Source organism: Melospiza georgiana, chromosome 3, assembly GCF_028018845.1.
Source record: "Melospiza georgiana isolate bMelGeo1 chromosome 3, bMelGeo1.pri, whole genome shotgun sequence".
Classification (NCBI taxonomy): Eukaryota; Metazoa; Chordata; class Aves; order Passeriformes; family Passerellidae; genus Melospiza; species Melospiza georgiana.
In genome coordinates, this window is record NC_080432.1 from 35,520,148 (window position 1) to 35,543,475 (window position 23,328).

A 23,328-nucleotide genomic window follows, 5' to 3' on the forward strand; every position below is an offset into this window, starting at 1 on the left:
TAGAAGACCATTCAGATGTCAAAGGTAAAATGCCATCTCTTGCACAGATAGCACATGCTGGATTTAAATCTCTAACACAAACAAAAGAGAACATGCAGTTCAGTACATTTCTGCATTTTCTACCAACTTTTTCAGAAACAAGATAACCCAACCTTTCAAACTCTTTTAGACTTTTTGATCAAATCTGTTTCAAGAAGCTGCTTATCACTCAAGCCTACTAAGCACAAAAGGAACTGTTTGACAGTTTGCACAAAATCCTCCTGCACATATTCCAAGGAGTCTCCAAGGTGTTTGAAGAATCTAGCAAAAGGAGTTTACAAAGATCCTGAAGTCGCCCAGCTGGCTCTGCACACAAGAATCAGCTGCTTCATTAAACAAGATACACAGCTATTGCATAAACTGACTTTTCATTTCCTCCTATGCCCTTTGTTCTGTGTCACTGTCTCCTGTTGGGACATGGCAAAGCTCTCCTGGACTGGAAGGGCAGTGAAGTTCTGTGTGGATGGGTTCAGCTGTCTCTGAGCTTAATGCACAGGAAAAACAATGAAAAAAACAAAAACCCAAACTAAATAAAACCACCCAAAGAAACAAACAAGCCCACAGAAACAGTTGTCCTTTAATGCTGTAAACACAAGGGACTTGGGATTCCAAAGCTCAAGAACAAAAGGCTTGGGGTGGGGGGGGGGGAGAGGAAGGGGAAATAGGAGTCAGAGAACATTAATTTTAATCAAGCTCAAAAACCAGCAGTACAATCCTGGTTCTCTTATTAGCTTTGTTTACTTTTACCAGGTATTCAATAAAACCCTCCAGCATATGAATCAGTCTCCTACAGAGAATGTTCTACCACTGCTTGCAAGTGTTCTGGTAACATCTCCTGAAAACACTTCTTTTTCTTTCTAGATGCATCTTGCTGAACTGAGCTGGTCAGCCCTGAGCACAGAACCTCACAGTAGTGAGGAAGTTTCATGTCCAAAACAAAGCTACTAAATACCCTTCTGTAGCAGAAATAATTAGCAAGCCTCTCAGCCAGGCCTTTGGAAAACCAATTGTATGATTTTCAGAGTATTCGCTACTTCCACTTAAATTATTCATCTCTAAGAATATATGAAACTTAAAATAAACCTTGCACCCCTTTTACGTACTAGCCTGTCTCCCAACAGAAAAAGTTAATTTACCTTATTATGTTTGCAATACTTTTGCAAATTCTTCTCTATATCCTCTCATATTATTTAAAACATTCTTTTGCTTTCCTAAGTTATGTCTTATCCCAAAACTGCGATTTCAGAAACACAAATCATAAAAGGTTTTTAAAGCTGGATAGATTTCCAGATAAATCCAGCACCAGCTTTCTAAATTAAAGCCCCAAGTTTTCCAAAAATTGTGTCAGAAAATGTGCCAGTTAGTGTACTGAAATACAGCAATTATGTTTTATTAAAACAAAAAAGAAAAAAGTTCCTTATTGTCTGTACATTTAATCCAAACATTTGAAAGATACTAGGTTCAATTCTAGTTTCTGAGTGTGCAGACTGAGGATACCTGGTTTATCTTAAATTCTGAATTCACAACCCATACAGCCTGTTAGGACAATCTCTTTACATGAGATTTTTATATGCTGCTGGGGAACAAGGCAAGGCTGATGGACACAAGGAGATGAAGAGTTAGTTACATTTACTGAAGAGGCACTTCAGTCATGTTCCCAAAACTGATACAAGCTAGAACTTTCTAATTTCCCAGGAAGTTTTAAAACTTAAAATATTCACAATTGCAAACCCTAATTTCCTTTCAGCTTCAGAGACCTTTTAACTGAGAATTTCCAAACAGAGAAGACACTCATTTTGGATGACCCAGAACAGAGGAGCACTGACTGCTGTGCTGCACCTTTAAAGCCATTTGTCAGCAAAGCTCCTCCTCAGCTGAAGGACAATCAGGCTGCCCAGGGCACCAAAAAGATAACCAACAGTGTGTCCTGCACATCTGCTTAAACAAAGACTTTTTAAAATGATGTTCCACCCTCAGTGGCTCGAAACGACACTGGTATCATTTCCAGCTCCCAGCCTGAGGAGCCCGGCAGAGCAGAGCCGACCAGAGGAGCCTGTGTGACACTTGGCTCAGCAGCTATCCTGGCAACAGGGACCAGTGAAGGAAGGAATGCCAGACACCTCCTCACCTGCACAGACCCTGCCCATGCACTGGTCACAAAGAACATTTTATTTATTTTATTTCCCTTCCTGCTGTCTTTAAGGCATTGTTGACTTTGCTCCCCACAGCTTGGGTGACTCCAAGGAAACCTGTCTGAAACCTGAGGCTGTTTCCTCTGTGAGCTGCAGAGAAGTTGTCCCAGGCCTTGGGAAAGAAATTGTTTCTGCTTCTGCCACTGCTGCTACTCTGGCTTTTCTCAGGGAATTTTTTAGTCTGCCTGTCCTTTACTACCAGCCAGATTATAGTTGGATTTCATTAAGGCTATTTCTACTTTTTTATCCCAAAACCACACTTCAAACTCTGCAGCAAAACTCCACTTATTCTTTTTTTCTTTTAATGTAGGAACATTGAACAGCCTAAAAACTTAAAATCCAAGAAAACAAAAGTGAAACAGTAACTCTTCAATCTCATACAAGTTTTGCTGCCAAGAAAGGCCTGGAGCTTGACACAGGTGTTAGGTGGAGGGAGAGACAGACCCATGCAGATTTTTTTCTGAAGCTGGTACTTCGTCCTAATTCACAGCAAAGGCCTTTTCTGCTGCCAGTTGCCAGGGAGATTAGAAATACTATTCAAGCTTGGAGGGATCTTTTGTCTCAAGCTCTCAAAAAGCTCTCACTGAGCATTTAAAGCTCTCACTGAGCTTCTTCACTTTCTGTCATTTTAGGGGAGAAAAGGAGATGGAAATTTGTTATGGAAGGAAAAACAAGCATCCACAGAATCCAATCATTTGCACAACAAAAAAAACCTCAAAAGAACAGCTCGACACCACCTTATCTCCAAGAAAAGAAAACAACTCCAATATAAAAGAAAGCCTCCCTTCAACAAGTACTATGGGCTAGTTAGTATATTCTTTCTTCTAACAAGGGGCTACAGAGGGCACACAGAATAAGAAAATACTGCAGGGATTCAGGCTTGCTGCCACCAGCAGCAAGAAAAAAAAAGAAGCCTGAGAAGAGGTGAACATACTTTGTCCTTTATATCCTTATGCAAAAAAACATTTAGGACAGAGAACCAGGTCCTTTAAAAAAACGAAACTATACAACCCCCCCAGTGCCCTAGATTTTTTTGTAAAACTTAATAAGCATCTGCTGAAACAGCCAAAACGATTAAAGGGTTCCAATAATCCTAGCCCTTCAGTATAGTGGCAAAACTTCCACACTTATTTACATTAAAGATCTGATCTGCCCAGAAAAAACCCCAACCAAACAACAAACAAAATGAACCTTAGGAAAAAATTAATTTGTACTGTATAGAGAATGACACAAGTTGCAAGCTGTATATTTGAACTGCTCTGCTTATGCTCCTGAGAGCTCTTTTAAAGTCAGCATTTTATCTATGTAAACTTCACCAAAGTTTAGCGAACCATTAATGAAAATGCATGGGCACTAAAGCCATTGTTTTTACATTTCACACTTGTAGGAAAAAAAATAATTTCAGATTATTCTCAAATTTCAGATTATTGTCAAGTGTCTTTTAGTTGCATTCCCTGTACATGGGGTATAGGCAGATCAAAAACATTACTTAAGTAGCATTTGAAAATGCACATAAACACCTGGGAAAGTCAGCAGATAACCACAAATATTTTGTTCATTATTCAACAAGTCATTAGCAGCAATTGCACGGGACAAGTCATCCTATGGTTTATAACATCAGCAAACCACTTGGGCTGCTCTAGTACAGCTCTCCAAGGCCAAAATAATAACAAACAGCCATAAAAAGTATTTACAAAGTAGAGTTGCTTTCGTATACTGATAAACCTTTCTGCTGTCACCAGCAGCTGCAGCAATCACTATCAGAAAACTTTAGCCTAATTCTCCATTGCCACGAGAAAATAAAGATAGGCAGCACTGAAATATTGCCATCTTCTGAAAGAGAACAACTTGAAAGCTTACCCAGACTGCAAGTAGCTGCAGTGTACCAGTTCTTTCACTTTAATTAACCTGAATGCATCATGTTTCAGCTAATAATTAAAACCTGCAAGTTGTTTGTTTTTACAAGCCTTTCTGGGCCAAGTTATCATTAACAAATTATATTCTATTGTATAAGCAGAATAACCAACCACAATTCTGAGTTAAATGCCATTAGAGTCATAAACTGATTTTATTAGAATACAAACTATAACAAGAGCATTCTACTTACCATTTTCACTATGTCAGCATAAGCTGACTCAACAATCACTCCACGATTTGTTGAAACATATTCAACCAGTTCATTCAGTGTTGCTCTCTTGATTTCTTTGCTTTTCAGGTCTGAAACAGAGTCCATGAAGTCAAAGAGCACACAGCACTGTTGCAACTTCTGACAAAAAAGATCTTGCTGTTCATTGAAGGTGGCATCTATAAAAGGAAAAAAAAAAAACAAACCAAACACTTATGTCTGTAGAAGCAAACAGGATTTCTAAATCTATTTTGTTGACAAGAATTTGCATAGCTATGACTTTTTTTTAATGTGAAAGAGTTGTGCTTCATAGTCAGCAAACTAACAGCAAATCATTAAGCAATTTTGCCCAAACTGAAAACATCTGTATGTCAGAATGGAACACCCACCATCCCCAACTTCTGGTACATGAAAGAAATAACAGACAAAGACAAGGCAGTAAATTTATTTACCAGCAATGAGTTACTGAATTAACTTTATTTTAAATACATAAATATTAACAAGTCTCAGTTCTCCATCACCAAAAGTCATATCCAGAAGCAGTGCATCAAACTAACCTTTCATTCATCCGATTTGTCTCATTCTGCTCCCTAATCCTTTATTATGTAACCTGCTTAAAAGCTGTAAAATCTGCTTTGAAGGAACCTTGTCTTTTTACCCCAATAGAAAATGCTTCACATACTTTCAACATCATGTGATCAATGTTTCTCTGAAGAAAGAATTCCAATATTTCAAAAGGATTAATCCTGAATTTTAATGGTTTGGTCTAAATAATTTATGACAATCTCGGTCATATAAGGGTTTTCCAGAATTTTTGGCCTATTAAGACAATGTGTTTGGCTGTGACTTAGCATTTTCATTTTAGCATTCAGTACCTCTGTAATCTGATAAGCAGAATTCCTCCATTAGCATTTCACATTTACTCTAAAAGAGATGGATTATCAAGCACTACACTCTTCAAAATTTTAATACATCCTTAATATGCTGTAACTGTTCCAAAGCTGCATGACCACAACCATAAAAAAGTCATGGTTTTAACTGAAAACTTGGTTTAATATGTCTTTTGTTCTAGTTTTCAACTGTCTATAGGGGTTCAAAGCCACTGGACCAATACAGCATCACCTCATCTATCAGCCAGTTGGCATCTCACTCACTCTGGTGAAAAAATAGTATTCCCAATTTTATCTCCAAATAAAGAATGCTCTCCCCTGAAGAATTTTCAAGGCTGGTCTACAGCCTGACTACATCCCTTAGCTAATTCAGTCACTGTAGTATGGCTATGAGCACTGCTGCTTCATCACCAAAAGAATTAGCAAGACAAGAAAATGCAACTGAGTACTGAAAATGTTAAGTCTCGCCTTAAAACCTGAACAAATTACGAAAAATCTCACGCTTCTCTTTAATGTTTCAGAATTATTCTAATTCAACAAACTTCATTAAGTTTATACCTTTAACTGTATAAATAAAGTATAAATATAATTATCAGTTCACTCTGATAATGCCTGTTTCTCAGGTTTCCTACCAAAGCACCTTTCATTTAGCGGCTGGAACAACAACAGTCAGCAGCAGGTGTAATACTCAGCAGTTATCTGATAGAATTGCTTGGTCTCCACAAGCAAAAGGTACTTGCTGAAATGGACTGACACCCCTGCACTGTGCCCCGGGAACCCAGGCACAGAAGCCTGCATTGTGCTCCCTTTGCCCACCTGACAGCTGTGATCCTATTAGCTGAGCACAACAGCCTCGGGAGCTTTTGAACCAGCCAGCAATCACTGCTCCCTCGTGAAGAACGATTCACACTTCTGAATGTCAATTCTGCCATTTGAACCGCTTTTCTTTTGAAGAAAAAACCTTGCAAGATGCTTATTTCACTCAGATAACTACAAAGACACGAATTGTTACACTCTGCAAAATAATGAACCTCAGCTGTAAAAACATTTGTAAGTTATGTAACATTTCAGCTCAGATCTTCTAATATTCTACAGCGGATTGCATGAGTAAGTATTGTATCATAGCAACAAAGCAATAACAGTGACATGCTGAGGATAAAATCCAAAAAAGCCTAATTTAAGGAACCAACACTGGGAAGGCAGCTTTTTTTTGTTGCTAGCCCCAAGCTGATAGCCAGACTGCCACAGGAACCAAGCCTGCTCTTATTTTCCCTCACTATAAACTCAGCTATAGTTCGAGTTACAAAGGCCCACAAGTGAGGCACAGCTAATACAATACAGTCAGCTGATGATAGATTTTTTTTTTAAATTAAAAATGAAGCATCATTAAACAAAATTTACTTAGAAGTTTCAAAAACCAGCAGACAGCACCTGAATACTTCTAACCATGGCTCAAACAGACTGAAGACCTCAGGTTAAAAGCCAGTAACTGGAATTCATACAAAATAATTAAATCACTTATTAGCTTCCCTAGGATACCAAATAAATTCCTGCATTAGCCACTCCTCGTTAGACAGCAGAGTAAAAGAGAATCTCTCCCCTGCCATGCACCAGCAGACCACTTCATTAGCAACCTGATCTCTCTCAATTGGACATGTTTCCTCAAATGAAAAACCCACTCATTAATCTGTTTTGTTACTATTAAAACATTTAAAGTAAAACCAAAGTAAGTATCTTCTTGTAAGCATACATCCTTTTTTTGGACTTGCAAGAGGAAACACAATTATTTTGTCAACTTATCATCTCTAGTCATTTGCAAGAGATGAAAATTATGTGCAACCATGTCAAAAATAAGGTAACAAGAAAGCCAGCTCTGTCCTATCAGCACAATCTGTCTTCATGTGCTCAATCCCTGCTTGACACATTGCACATTTGTCCCAGGAATGTTATGAAAGGTACCATGGGAACCACCAAGTGATTGAGGAAAATTTGTTTGTCATATAGGGCTCTTAACTTTTCAGAGCCTTGTCTTTTTCCCAGCACAGTGAAAGCTAGAAAACTTTATAACACAACAAAATCATATCACAATAGTTTATTCTAGTTCTAGGAATAAAATAAACTGTGCCACCATAACTGCATAAATACTGGAGCTTTTGGCTTTAGTAGTTGAGCAACACACAGCATGAGTTTTAAACCAGCTTTAATCTAATATTCTATGAAGATTTACATCATACATGTGGAGTTCAAGATAATTGCTATTCTTCAAATAATAAATACCATAAAGACCACAGAAGATAAATTAGGTTCAAAATAGACAGTGGATGCCTCAATGAAACAACCCTGAATCAAGCATAATGATGGGAAATCCTGAAGACAAAAACTTAACATCCAGCACCAAAAGAATTATTGCAAATTATGATCCACTTTCATCATGACTTGCCTCTGGTCATTTCCATGATAGATAGTAGACAGCTTGTACCCAATTAAAATACTTAATTTGATTGTTGCACTTCATAATACTTAAATTCTCCACAGACTATCTATACTGCTTACAAACCCCCACTCACTACAGACAGGAGGCACGATAATAAAGGACAAAAAGTAACAAGCAATTTCACTTAGAAGTTCTTCCTGAGCAGAAGTTTTACAACATTGAAACTGCATGACTGTACAGATTTAAATGTTTCTAAATCGAATGCTTTCAGACTTACAAGGTGATCAATGCAAATCTAAGCATGGAATATTGAGTTAAGAGACTGATCTTTCTAGGGCAGGCCCAGGCAAAATATGGAAAGGAAAAGAATTCACATGAGCTACCTCACTGGCACATAAATGGAGACAAAACCACACTACAGTTAGGTCTTCCTACAATATATTTATCTCTTATATTTACAGACCTTCCTCCTGGAAGGAAAAAAAAAGACAATTTTCCTTTCTCAACACAATTGTTTAGCCAAGACCTTCAGTACAAAGCCAGAGGACCCAACATAATCCTTGATTCATCAGCAGAAACCAGACTTTAAATCCACAAAAATTCTCTCAACTACACATATGGCAAGTTCAAAATTCATAGTTTTCCTGCCAATACAAAATAAAACCCCTCAAACATTTGCAAACATTTTCCATTTATTTTTTCAAGTCTCACTAACTAAATATTTCTAGTTTTTCCTGAAAAAGCTACTCCAGGAAGATGAAGAAGCCAGAGAAACAACCAAGGAGCTTTTGTCAGACAGCCTCTTAAGGCAATTCATACACAGCCCTTTCAAGCACTTAGAGGACAATGATATTACAGCATAAAGTAACACCTATCTCCTTGGAACTTGGTGACAATTCTACATAATTCCCTGACAAACTGAATACATGAAGAGGATCATGTCACTATTGTGCTGCATTCCACAGCGCAAAGTTTAGGATTTAGGCACTTACTGCACTGTATTCAGCTCAGGGGTGGAGGGCTCTGCTGGAGCAGGAGGAAGCCTTGACACTGACATGGAGAGAATAGCATGGGGACTGTGAGACACCAAACCTCTGGGTTTGGTTTGGGGGCTTTTCATTTATAGGAATCAATGCTTTTGTACAGCCTGCTCCTTTCAGAAACACCATTAGTCTGAAAAGGAGGTAGTGTGATAAACTCTGCCCCACTTACACAAACCAAGCATGGGGAGTCCCATTTGACCTAAATGTAATATTTGGTTTTGTCCCAGAGAGCTCCTGTGTATGTGATTGCTGTGGTCTCTCCTAACAGCTGAGTGTCAGTGCTGATGTTACAGGCATGGCAAAACATGGTTGGGAGATGCGGTTTTGGTGCAGTTGATGTTACAACAGGGCCCAGAGTGTTTCCAGGCTCTCAGAAGTCTCCACCTGCAGCTGAGAGGCAGCAAAGTCGTTGGCTGACAGAGACTGAGAGAGGTCTCTCTCCCTGCTACCCCCTTTCCCATTTACTCCTCCCTTCCCCTTCTCTGTTCCAGCCACATCCATCCATCAGCACTGGCTCTGGAACTCGTCAGGCTCTTCCAAGCAGCTTTAACTCAATAACATGGTCATATTAGTGAGGTTAAATGGCTCCTGGAGGGGCCTGATGTGCATCAGCTCTGGCACAGGATTACAGACAGGAGCAGCAGCTCTCTGCAGGGAGCTGCTAAGTTGGTTTACATCTCCTCTGGAACCATATCACACAAGTACTGAGGCATGAGACAATGTGTAGGCAAGATTTTTCAGTTAAGTTAGAGACTTTAGAGAATAACACATTTTGGATTTTGTGTTTGTTGTGGAGTTTGGTTATTTTGGGGGTTTTGTTTTGTTTTAAATCACTTTAAGCTCCTTTTTAAAGCAAAAATATACCCCCAGATACTTGGCTGGTAGTGTATAACACTTCCCAGGAATTCCACACACCCACAGGAGAACTTCCCAGCATTCCAGCTCTTGGCAGCTCAGCAGCCCCACTGAAAGTGATGGGGCTACTCAGACAAGCTCTGTGCAGCACCACAGGCATCCCAGGAACTTTTCATTAATATTTTCAGGTTTTCCACATTAAAAAAAATCTTTGTCACCCTAAAGAATAAGCACTATTTTTCAGTAGACCAGGGTTGTAGGTTTTCCCTCTGCCTCCTCCAATCAAGAGTTCAAAGAATGTATTTTCAAATTACCTCTTACCACAAAATCTACAGCTGTTGCTAGGACTACAGAAGGGGCTGAGTGAATTTTTCTCCATGTTGTCAGTAAACAGAACTCTGACTTTCCAGGACAGATAAGGGAGTGAGAACAACATTATGCATCCTAAAAGTTAACCAGCTCCTTATTCAATAGTAAGTTTGTTCACTAGAGAAGGAGATTTGGAAGACAATGAAATGAAAATGCATTTTCAATCATTATTGATAGGGAAGTTATACTACCTATAGGAGTTAAATAAAAACCAAAACAAAACAAAAAATCCACACAAAAAAAACCACAAAAAGGACTTGGCACACAATTACCAAGTTGGCCAATCCTGCCTAGGACCCAGGGGCTCACTACCATTTAACCTCTTCATTTCAGAAATCAGGATAACAGAGGCAAAGGCAATCAAGATAACAAGCTGAGCTTTTCCTGTACTTCCATTTTTAAGTAAACTATTCTGTAGATGGTCATCAGGCAAGACTTGCACACTGTGGCACCTTCCACATGGTAAATCTCTAGTCTCTTTTGAAATAGTAAGAAAATCAGAAATTTTGCTCATGGGAACATTCTCAATTTAAGGTTAATTCTGTGATACATGCCAGGGAAGGAAAAAAAAAAAAGGAAATCACATATTAGACGCAAAACTAGATGAGAATAGGAATCAACAATTCCTACAATTCCTTTTATTCACGTGCAGCACCGTGATTTAGAGAGTTAGTTACAAGTCCAGCCTACAGATAATTTTTAAGTCATTTAGTAAAAAGTACTCCTGGAAAGCTGATTCCCACCCAGTAAGATATTGTTTGTTCAGAGTCTCATCTGCTGCTCCACGTGGCCAGCAGTTGACCTCAACAAATCAGCACAGAAAATCTGAAAAGCCCACGCTGATCTAACAACATCTGTCACAAACTCTGTGACAGGGCTCCTTGCAATGATAATGAACTGCAAGTGTCTTATCTAGATTGTTTCTACCTTCTATGTTCCAGGCTTTCTTATAACCTCATAAAGTTAAGAGTCTCCAGCTACTACCATGTTAAATCCCTTGATTTTAATTAAGATTTGAGTCAACCAAGACACTTCAGAGAGTAAGAAAGTACTGAAATTATTTTATATTAACAGCCCTATTTCTTACTGTTTAATTACAGAAGACAACAAACAGTTAAGATGCAAAAATACAAATTATTCTCTTGGTCCTTAAAGTTAGACTCTAGTAATTGGGCCTGGCACAATTCACCTTATTTCTACCACACTTTCTAAAAAAAAGAAGAATTAAAGCACCATTGGTTCTTTAAACAAATAAAAACTCACCCAGCATACCAATCACTGGAACAGGAACAAAAAACACCCTAAAGTCACCCTTAACAAAATGTACAAGTTTAACAATACAAAGGTTACCTCAAGAGCTCACCAACAGTATCTAGCTGAAATTCAGCTCCATGCAACAACAAGGAAAAGCAGGGGAAAAAAATTGTCCAATGGACTGACACAGCTGAATCAGAGCTGCTTTTGACAGTACTGAGAAGTGGAGGAATTTGCATATGGCTAACCATATGAAATTTTGTTCAGAGTGAAACTATTTATTAGAAAAGGCAAAGAAGTTTCACTTCTTACACAGCTGAAGTGTTATATTTTCAAAAACCAATTACATTCCCCCCCCCCACTGCTCTTGTACTTGAAACAAGCTTGCTCCCACTTATAAGCCACTACAATGCTCTCCAGTGCATGCATTTATGGTTTTGGCACACACTGCTACTGTATTTGCTGTCATCATTTAAAACCCATAAAGCAGTTTCAGTGACTGATCATATGGCAGGGTAAGCCTTTTCTGAACATACCCAGAGCCTCTAAAAAGTTAATTTAAAACAGGAACCTGCTTCTTTATTAAGAGATTTCTGAATTTAAGGTGACAAATCCTATCATGGAATTCATATGCATAGCCAGGTCATTCATCAGGAAAAGAGAGTAATTGATTTTTCTGAATGGGAAATTGTTTCTCAGAAGATGTGAATATGGGATAGATAGCACCTTTAACTTAAAATTCCAGAAATTGACACACAGGCCCAAGAACTGAAACTGCTTTCCCAAACAGCAATGAGAGCTCCTAAACAGCTTTTTAAATATTGGAATGTAACAAAGGTATTTGTTATGGTAAAACAGAGATGCATTCAAGAAGTCCTCCTATCAAGAGGGCAAACAAAGACCAAGGTAAAGCCCTGTGTATGTAAACAGGTATTTTCTTTAAAATCTAAGTCAGGTTACACTGAATGAGCCACAAGGTGAAAGTACCCCCGGACGCTGCACAAGCAACTTGTTCCTCCAGGTAATTCACTCTTGTGCCAGGAAAATTAACCACCAGCAAAACCCAAGGGACTACAGAAATGGAGGAACACTACAGACCAAGCTTCTGAGAGTGTCAAATCAAAAAGATCAGAAGGGACAATTGGTGTGATGCTCCATATTCCCAAAATATGACCTTATTTACACTTTTCCACCAATTGAAGCACTTGCCCTTACAGAAAAGCTATTTATCAAAGTGTAATGGTTCTACAAAATACTGGATTTTCACATGTAATTTTGAATATGCAATAAAGCCCTTGAGGGTATGACAAGGGTGAGGGTGTGAGGGTGTCACATCTACCCTGCTAAGAATTAAAAGAACAATCTGAGCAGCTCTGCTCCCTATTTTGCCTCCCAACAGCTGTAGTGCTCTGCACAAATTTTACCAGGGCACACAGCAGGTGACAAAGTTGTGTGCACACAGGCTAAGTAAAAATTTCAGCTTAATACCTGTTATCTTGGACTGCATTAATAACAGTTTCAATTCTCATTAAAACACTTTGCTTGAATGAAACAAATTGATTTGTACATTGTAACTCTGAAGGGACAGCAACTGTATTTACAATTTATGTTCCCTTTACTTTAAGTCAACTGCAAAGCTCCTGTCTGACATTATGGTAGCTTATAATTAATGAGTGGTAATTATGGAGTATGCCATAAGTGGATCTGTGTTGCCTATTATTAACAAATTAAGAATCTATTACCTTCCCCATCATTTCCTCACCATATCTAAGTATAAAATTAATTTTGAGTAAGATGATGAAGTTGCTCCAGTTTGACATCACACAAGAACATGCAAGTCAACACAAATCAAGTTTATTTTCCAGAAACTGAAGAAACACTCATGTAATTTTCACATGGCAATATTAGTGCTAAGTCAAATATAAAAATACCCTTTATTGAAACCAAGGGCAGCTGTTAAACACAATTTAACAAGAGTACACAAACTTATTTCATAATTAATTTAGCACTTAGCTTTTAAATATGAAGGAGGTGCACAGAGGAGCAATTTAATATGAAATGTGTGCCAGAGGAAACAGCCAATCTAACTTCCCAAAACACAAGGAAAACGCACCTCTTCCTTTGAATTCCTGTATAAATCTGTGTGGAAGCTACAAGTAAAGTACTGGATTAACTCCTTAGATACATACATAGTTTACAAATTAAACAAGTGTTTCTTACTTTTCAAAGTCTTCTTGGATCAATAACGAGATACTTCATAATTATGTTGCAGTGGAAAGAATTATGATTAAATTAGACAGGGAACACAGGTGAAATCCTGGTTGTGCTGCATTCCGTGGCCCAACTCCCACCAACCTGAACGAGAACAGATCATCCTGAGCAGACAAATAGCAAACATTCATGGGATCTCTTTGCTTAATTTAAGTGAAGTAGACATTTAGCCTCATAAATAAAAGGTTGAGGTAATTTTTTCATCAATTTCAAGCATACTCAAACAGTTACACTCTTTCTACCAAGAACTTTAAAGATGAAGTGTTCAGAATGAAGGGACCTGCACTTTAAGTCCTCTCCCATTTGGCAAAATCTCTTGGCTATTTTTAAACTCAATTTACATCATTTTGATGTATTTGGTTTATTTTGATCCCACTTCCTACTCTTAAGGGAAGATGAATAAATATGTATTACCAAACCCTGTCCTTCCTGACTTTACTGTGGACCAAGCCCATGTCTTTAAAGAGGGTGCTGAGACTCCCATCTTCATTTTTCTTCTCAAAACAAGAATTGCTTTCCTACAGAATCCAACTATGCTGAAATGCACAAGTTTGTTTCCCATTCATAATTCAAGACCTAAGCTCAGTTCTCACTATTTGTTGCCTTTACATAGACAGGGAATCAAAGTTTTGCTGCTTAACAAGACTTCAATCTTACATGTATGTCATATTCCAAGCATAGAATTAGTAATAAAAAACACAGTACACTTTTCAAAAGTTTTACACAATTACACTAAATTAGAACCTTTATCAAAAAAGCCCACTTTTTCCTCCCCTATATTCTCCCATACAATTTTACTTGGGATGAAATTAATGGAATAAAAACTGTGCCTCTGTATTTTGAAGGACCAAGCATCTACAGAAATAAACCTATTAAATCACTTCTAAAAGCTCACTTGTTTATGCAGTGGTGCACTCCGCTAATCCTTTAATGCAGCTATAGTAGAAATGAAGCTGTTTCCCCCTTCATATTTAGAGACACTGCTGTGACTTTTCATTCCTGATCATTTTCAGATCAGCCTTCCTGCCCCATGCTATACTGTCCTCCTCTAAACCTGCTCAACCCACCTCCTCTTCCAGGTCTGAGAAAATCAACTGTGCCACTCTCACTGTCTGTCACCCACAGCTTGCCAACTCTCCAAGCGTGTGACGGCCTCAGATACACACTTCTAATCAGTCATTTGAAACTTGTATTAAAAATGGAAAGCTTTTCTCCTATTGTAGGGAGTAACTTTATCCTCTTCTAAATTGTTAGTGATGTAAAAAATTATCTACTAGAAATAGAACATCATCCTTTTGCAGCATTGTTCTTGAATAGACATGCACAAATATAATTTTTGCTGTTACTCTCACCTTGACCTCCCAACTCTCAGCAAAATTTCTATTTCTCTTCTGAATCCTATCATATCAACAAAGCTGACAAAACCCATCTATTTCACCAAAGCTTTGCTTGGTAAGATCAAGACAAACAATGGAAAAGGGAAGAACCTTAGGATGAGAATGAGACAGAAATCTTTTCCCAGTAGTAGAAATAGTGCTGTTGCATTGACTTTCATTTTTTAATCTATAGCCTCTTATTCACCATATCCATTGCAGCAGTACATGCTACTCCTTCAGCAGGACACAGGTCTGCTGAATTCTGATCAGACTGCTGTTTGTTCCTGTAGCCTCCAAGCCCTTAGGATATTGAGGCTTAGTATCCTGCATTTACATTTCAGCTTCACTTCCCACCCCCAAATGTACACTTTTGCTCTCCTTAACTTTCAATTCTCAAGGAGAGAGAGAATGAACGAGCTAATCTACAATCAATTCCTGATGCACAGAACAAAAACCCTAGGCCTGTGAAGTTTCAGGAAGATCGTGGTAAGTTCAAAATCCACGGCTGCGATGAAAAGTTACAAAGAAATTAGAAGAGAACATGTTGAGAAGTATTTCCATAAAGTTTCACAGCCAACAGGAGTGGGGAGACTCCCAACACTGAGCTTCCTGCAGCCACTGGAGAGGAGCCGGCCTCTGCCCTCTCTTCCCACTTTGGCTTTTCCATCACCTCAGCAGTTCCATGCCATGTCTCCCCCTGCAATGCACCCCGGGCTCCTCCCTGTAGGAAATGACAGTTTTGCCTCACTTGCTGTCTGACTTTGCCTCCTGCTGCCCTACAGCACTGCAGACAAGAAGCCCAAAGGAAGCCACACAGAGCAGCCTCCCAGAGCTGACAGATGGGAGCAGCACAGCAAATCCTGAAGGAGCTGAACACACCAGCTTGGAAAATACCAACTCATCAGTCCTGCTACAACAGCTACAATTGGACCAAACACGAATCTGGACCACATGAGATTCATTTGCATTAAGAACCACGTGCTAAGCTCCAAAGTACAGCAAGCATTACACCTCAACACAATTCATGGTTTGTTTGGGTTTTTTTTTTAATATTGACACTGTACAATTTATCTTTCTCTAGTGTTCAAAGTAGTTTGAATTGGTTTTGCTGAAAATAAGAAAATTAGCCTGAGGAAGAGTTGCAAATAAAACTGTCCATACTTGGCATGGAAAACTTCAGTCCAAACAGTTCAGCAATGTTGTGAGCAGCTGAGAAGAAGGTCTTGTGCAGGAAAACTGAAGGTAACCTTAACTGCGATGAACTCTGCTTTCAAGTCAGAAACATACTATGAAATATCATCTTGCAAACAATATTATTCAATGGCCACAAATTCAGCAAAACTTGAGAGAAACTAGTTCAATAATTCTCTGATGGAATAAATGATTCAGACTTTAAAAAGAAGCTGTTACTATCCAGTTTCTAGCAGAGCATTTTGCCAAGGGAGTCTTCTAAAATAGGTGTTATTTGCTACCTATTAATCCAACTGGGCTGCAGCTCCAACCCTCCAAATCTACATGCTGCTAAAAGCTGCATTTTAACCTGCTAGATTAAAACAAGAGTCAGGACAGCAAGGGTATAGAAGCTAAATTTTACAGCCTTCTCAATGGAAGTGTCTTTTTTCCATCAGAACATAACACATATTCCTTCTGTCCTTTAAAGGAATATTAATCTGTCCAGAACCCTTGGTATGACATCTTTTCAAAAGCACTGAGTGATATTAAGATAGACAGATGTTAAAAAAATCTCCAATCTATAGACTGAAATAATCTTTTGATCAGATAGCCTGCAGCAATAACTAATTCAATTTGTATTTCCTACAGCAACTAATATTGAATTCAGCACCTGCAAAACTACTATCTGACTAAACCAGAAAGCAATGAATATGGAAAAAGAAATCTGATACTAAGCTGGCACATGGAAGATGTGAAAGATTGAAATAGAAAAGTTCATGTGAAGACAGTCAATAGGCTCTATATTTAGGAGCTGCTTTTGATGGAAGTATATTCTAAGACCAAAAATTCAAGTCTACGGATAAAAAGGTCAATTTGTTAAGAATAAAAACCAAAATGTTCCACTCCATAAACTAGGAACAGTTCCTTAATATAGAAAAAAATTCAAACAGCTCGTTTTTCATGGAACTACTACAGCTTTTTCATCTGTTATAGGTTGTTTATTTCTCAAGACTGCAACTTCACTAAAAAGGAAGTTTTGACTACTTCATAGTACGTCCTGCTGAGATTATAGTAAGAGGTAAACAAATTCCTCACAGAACATCCTCATTCTTCATCTGAATTAAAGATTCTCACTTTTAAGGAAAAACTCATCCAAGATGAACATAGTTACAAGGGATGTTGAATACAAAAGGTGGCGAATGGGGGACTACAGAAGAGGAAATAACAATGAATCATGAGGGACACAAAAAAACAAGTGCAAATCTGAGAGAGAAAACGGTCCTTTCACTTATAAATATTTATTAAGGCTGTGGTAAAAGTAAACCATTCTAAAACTTTGAAGCACACTTCCCCTTGGGGAGCAAAGGCAACTTAATAGGACAAGAAAATTCCTCTCGGCTGTTTTTAATTCCACTTATTTATGTCACTCTGAAGCACACACTGTGTGACTCAAAACCACTCAAAGTGTGAGGCTTGAACTGATCCTCAGATTTAATAACACTAAAATTTTACCTATCAGCAAGGTTACCAGGCCTCTCTGCAGCATTCCCACAAAAGCTTAGCTTGAACACAGAAACCGGTTCTCAGCCGAAGCCAAGCTCTCTCTCAAGGGTTTAAGCAAAGAAAGTAACCAGAGTTAACACCTATTTTACACCTTGTATCTGAATGCTGACACTGCACACTGGGAGGTCTTCTCAGAAATGTCTTATTCCAGTGCACTCCTCTGTAGCTCTCAGCCCCACAGAGATCCCTCCAACCACTGCTAGTCCATGGCTGAAAGATTTCTGGACCACTCTCCAATTCTTCTCTTGTGAGTGTAAGAGGCATCAGGAAATGTTTATTCTTTCCAGCTGCAGTTGACAAGTTTGGTACACAAAAGAAAAAAAAAAAATCTATTTGCTTTACAACCTGACGGGCCATATTAGCTGTACTAAATCAAAGCAACAAGTTGTGGTTTCTTTTCACCACTTTCCACCTCTATTTCTACATGCTGCTTCAACCAAAAGTGGCAGAGACAAGAGAGAGAGTCAGATCAAGCTCCAAGGTCAAGTTGCATCTCTTTTCCAAAAATGAAGGTAACTGCCATGTTCTATTGCAGTCTCTTAAAACAATCTCCTATTGGGACAAAATTACCACTTCTTAAGACAACAAAAATAACATTCCCTTTGCTAGATTTCTTTAAAAGCAACACTCTCAGAATTGTCCATGAAATTACTAAGTCCTGCTGTGTTCCAGCACATTACTCTGGCTGAAGATTCTTCAAAATTCTTTTATTACACAAACTTTAGGTAACAAAATGAAAAGAAGATGGGGAAGGTGATTAAACAATCTTTTTTTTCTTTCAAATATGATCACTGTGTCTTCACTATTTCTTATTCAGTTGTTAAATTACACAGTAAAATGGACACTGTCCTGAATAACAATGCTTTAGGAAACCCCCTAAATTAACTGAAGAACAAATTACTAAATTATTTTGGGTATCCTGCCATCAGTCAGGTTTTGCTGAGCTTTCACCTACACAGGATAGATATCATCACACCCACAGATAAGCTGAATGTTAACCACAGCACACAGTCTTACCATCCCTCCTCTCCACGTCACCCCCCCAAAAACACCTCTGAAGAGAACAGTTCCTCCTAATGGGGACTCACCAGTAGAGATGTGATGTAGGAGAAGAAAGACACAGCCAAAGCACAGGATTTTGGAAACTCAGAGCAGCAGTACAGTTAACTGCAGAAATATGTATTTTTTAGATTATCTGCCTAAAGGCTTTGAAACAATACAACTCTGAAAGTGAGTCTCACCATCTGAGCTGGCCATTCCAGTGGCAAACAAAACAGCCCCTACAGAAAAGAAAAAAATCCCACAACACTCTCTACCCAAGAAGGTACTTTCTAAAGCGATGGGTAATTTGTTTTTCTTCTGGAACATCTCTCCCTCCAGTAAAATAGATGCAAGTGCTTTAGGTCAGTCTGGCAAACCTACTGGGGAGTTTTAAAATACTGTTTACACTTATTTTAGAATATTATCTCTTAAAAAGTGATGAAACAAGACAATACCTATACAGCAGCATAATACCAAACTGCTTCTTCATCTAAGAATATTCCATTTTCTCCCAATACAGGTTTGAAATACCTCAGGTTTAACATTTATTTGAAGAGCTCTGTAAAAGTAAAACCTTGTTCTAATTACTAAGTGTATGCTGAGCATCCATAGGCATCATTAAAATGACTGTACTTTCCTTTTCCAGCCCATCCCTGGGAATTCTGGCTCATGATTCTGCAGATAATACTACACTGGCAGCACCAAAACAATTGCTGAATTGCATATCAACTTCCAAGAATAAAGCAAAGATTTATCTTCCCAAGACACACGTGATTAGAACTAACAGTTGTATTAAACAATCCATTTGTAGAGAGAGCAAGCTCTTTCTAGAACCTTTTTTGGTTTCAGGGGCAAGGAAGGGTTAAGAGGAAAAGGGAGAGAGGGAACATTATGAAAAGAAACCATCCCAGGCCCACAGCCACATTCAGGACAAATCTAACATCACAAACCCAAGGGAACAACAAGCCAAAGGAGTACTGCTTGACTTTGTGCAAACTGGCTACTTGGGACACTACAGCTCATAAAAGTACATTTTGCCCACAATTTCTGTTCTGAAGCAAGTCTCCAAGGCAAGACTTCACATCTGAATCATAAGCATAAAGACTGAAGGGATTTTCCTTTAAGAACTCCAGGCAATAAGGCGATTCAAACTACTGTAAAACCCTGCATAACTGAAGAAATTCCTCTGCTGGTTTATGGCTTCAAATTTCCAAACATCTGAGCTGCTGATGCCATGCAAAATTTCTCTGTGTTACAAGTAAAAAGCTGTAAAACCACACTCACAAAACTACAGGACTTAATAATGCAGAGTTAAAATTTTTAATATTAAAGTCCCAGCTCAGCAAAGAATGTAAACTTGGACATTTTGCTGATTTAAGCTGGAATTGCTCCCTGCATAACACACGTATGTTTAACTGTTGCTGAACCAGGACTCAAACTTTCTGAAGCCTGCCACCTATGTGCAGTATTTACCAAGGGCCTTTATAAAAGTCTCAAGTGTGGTTTCTCAAATTCAGCCCTGAGGAAAATGTGTGGTCTGAACAGCATGGGAATAGCAAAAACTTGATTTCAAACAAGTTATCCAGGTTGTCAATCCCTCAAATCAAAGCAGTGGACCAAGACAGGACACAACTTCATAGAGGAAGGAAAGCCCAAAGCAAGCAGTGAGAACACCCCTGCTCTTGTTAAAACTAACACCCAAAACCACTGCAACAAACACGTTAAACCCAAACAAACAACCCTGCCCTTGTTACTCCCCTGCCTAAGCTTATTTCTAGTCAATAACATTTCTGCTAAGAGCCAGATTTATGAATCATGTACATCTGTCACTCAAAGAGCAGCAAATCGTGACAGCCTTGAAATACTAGAGACATGATTGTAAATGCCATAAAAATCAAACTGGAAGAAAAACCCCACCTCAGTACCTAGGAATATTTTTACATTTGCTATGTCTTTCGGATTTCGATTATTTGCTGCAAATCAAATATTTTTTTTCACCGTCATATGATGCAGCTTCAAAAGCCTTAAGAGTTTAAAGCCAGTGGAAGTAAAATTAACTTCCTAGGTCACGTTAAGGTAATCGCTCTCCCTTATTTTCCAAGTCCCTGACAAATGCTTTAATAACAAGTTTTATATTCCCTCCCCAACGTATCCTTTCCGTAATTTTAAAAATATACAGAAATGTACTCTGATGTTCAAGGATGTGGAAGGTGCAATGTTGCAATGAACGGCATTCATTTCTGTGACCTAATGAACTGAGCCTTCTCAATTTTAGCTGCGGCACAGAGGATAAAACCTTCACTGTGTATTTTCTGTTTCAGCAACGCCAGCACCCAGAGTTTTCATTCACTGTGAGTGTCTCCACAGAGCACCGCGCTGGAGGAGCCTCCGAGGCAGCTCCTGGAGAGCAGCGAACGCCGCTCGGCGCTCTCCGGGAGCGGAGCCCGGCACGGAGCGGCCGGACGGGAACTCTCCCCGCTAACTCGGGATGTCACACCACGGGCACAGCTCCGCTCCGCAAACCCCCGAGGGAGGAGCTCCCGGCTTTCAGCGCTCCATCGCCCGCGCTCCTCAACTCAACTCACGGTCTGCGTTTTCCTCAATAAGCCCTTAAAGCACACGCGAACCCGCCAGAAAAGGGGGGCGGCGAGTTAGCGGAGTCAGCAGCGGCCGGGACGGCGGCGCTGGTTTGTGTGGGCAGAGGAGGAATTCCAGCCGCGGGTCCCTACCTGGAAAGCGCCGGGGGCAGGGGAGGACACGGCTAAAGGGCAGAGGGCGCGGGGCAGGGGCCGAGCCGGGGCAGGCGCTGTGGGCAGCGGCACCTGCAGCCGGCGGGGAGGGCGGGAGGGCAGGCTCGTACCTTTGAGCTGGGGCAGCGGCGAGAGCTCCACCGGGCTGCCCTGGCTGCGGAACTGCGAGGAGCCCTGCGAGCGCTTCTGCCTCTGCGCCTTGCGCACCGATTTCCGTGTGAAGCCATCCACCTTCTCCGCGGCAGAGATGGCCGCCGACATGGCTGGGCGGCGGGGCGGCTCTCCACGAGCATATATTGTACCGGAGGGAGAAGCGGGCGGGCAAAAAACAAAGGGGCTTAAAAAAAAAAAAAAAAAAACCAAAAAAACCCCAAAAAACAACAACGAAAAACACCACCAAAAACGAAGTCCTGGCTGCGCTCACACACCGCACGGACGAGGAGAGGAGCGGAGCGGGCTCTGCCGGGCGCTGGGGAGGCTCCCGGGTCGCTCCTCAGTTCCTGCTTCCCTCGCCGTTTCCTCCCCGCACGGAGCCGCCGGGGGAGCGGAAGGGGGGAGGAGGAGGAGGAGGAGGAAAGGGAAAACAAACAAACAAACCCAAAGACAACTTTGCCCGGCGGGACGGGGGCGGGCGAGCGCCAAACTTTCCCCGCCGGGGTCCCGCTGTCCTCAGGGCAGGCGCGGCACGAGCCTCCGCGGGACGGGCTCGGCGGCGCCGCTGCTGCCCCGCTCCCGCTTCGTTCGCTCTGCGTCCCCTTCAGTCGAGCCCGCTGTCATCGGCCGGACTCGCCGCTGAGCTTCAGCCGCTCGCCTCCACGCGCCCCGTGCCCGCCTTCAGCCGCCGCCGGGCGCTCCCCGCGCCTCCGCCGTCATCCCGCCTGACCGCGCTCCGCCGGGGGCCGCCGCGCGTGGCGCCGCCAGAACCGCGGAGCCGCCGGGCAGCGGCCGCGCAACTTGGCGGAGCGAGCGGAGTTGAGCGGAGGGAGGGGGGAGGGGCGGGGCGGGGGCGGTGGCAGCGCCCGCGGTTGGTGGCGACAGGTGATTGACGGCCCAGGGCCACCAATGGAGGGAGAGAAGCGCAGAACGCCCCCTGCTCCGCCCGCGGCGGCCTGGGGAGAACGCGGGAGTTGGGCCGCGCGCCGGGGACTGCATGATTGACAACCGGCTCCTCCAACGGGACGCGGGAGAGGCGGGGCTGGCGGGGTTTCCCGGCGGGGGGAAGGGGCAGGGGAACGGGAAGGGGAAGGGGCGGGATGGCGGGCGGGGCGCGCGCCGGCCAATCCCGCGGCGGGGAGGGAAGCGGCGCGGCGGGCACGGCGGGACCCGAGCCCTCCGGAGACGGGGACGCCGCCAAAGGGCGCTGGACCGGCAGCGCCGGGAGTCGCGCATCTCCGCTCCATCTCCCCACTGCTCCCGACTAATTTTTTTCTTTTCGCCCACCCTCCCGACGCCTCAGCGGTTCGTGTCGCCCGTCCGTTCCGCCGGGCTCGGTTGTTGGACGGCCGGCCGTGTTTGTCCCTGCCCGCAGGTCCCGTGGCGCGGGCGGGAGGCGCGGCGCTGCCCGAGCCAGCACGGGCTGGGATTTCCGGGATGGGTGCGCTCCGAGGAACCGATCCCGAGCTCTGAGCGCGTCCGGGGGCTCGGCTCGGGCTGCAGGCTGGCCGGGACACCGGAGACCCGTGACAGAGGCACGGCTGTGTGCGCTGCGGGGCAGCGCTAAAGCCCGACTGCGCCGCTGTCCCGTATCCTGATCCACCCTCCCCCGGTCGGAGCTGCTAACACGCGGGATGCCTTACCTTGGAGCCATTCACTAGAGCTAAGCTTTGAGCACGTCAGCACATTTCTTTTTACTGTATAGGTTGGGATAGCAATTCAGCAAATAAGTATTTGTAGTATTTTAAGCACACACACAAGTTTCAGTCGCTGTGGTAGGGCATAAATAGAGTGAGATCG

The 23,328-nt window shown here is 41.6% G+C and overlaps 1 protein-coding gene across 1 annotated transcript in view; it reads right to left on the minus strand.

Annotated features, from left to right (window-relative positions):
- The window catches only part of PPP2R5A (protein phosphatase 2 regulatory subunit B'alpha), a 41,742-nt gene extending 19,490 nt beyond the window's left edge, over nucleotides 1-22,252 (minus strand). Inside the window, exons 1-2 of the mRNA XM_058019393.1 lie at nucleotides 21,486-22,252; nucleotides 4,339-4,535 (exon numbers count right to left, since the gene is read on the minus strand). Of these exons, the coding sequence (XP_057875376.1) occupies nucleotides 4,339-4,535; nucleotides 21,486-21,636 (348 nt within the window). The 5' untranslated portion in view covers nucleotides 21,637-22,252. The remainder of the gene's footprint in view (nucleotides 1-4,338; nucleotides 4,536-21,485) is intronic.
- Nucleotides 22,253-23,328: the final 1,076 nt, after the last annotated feature.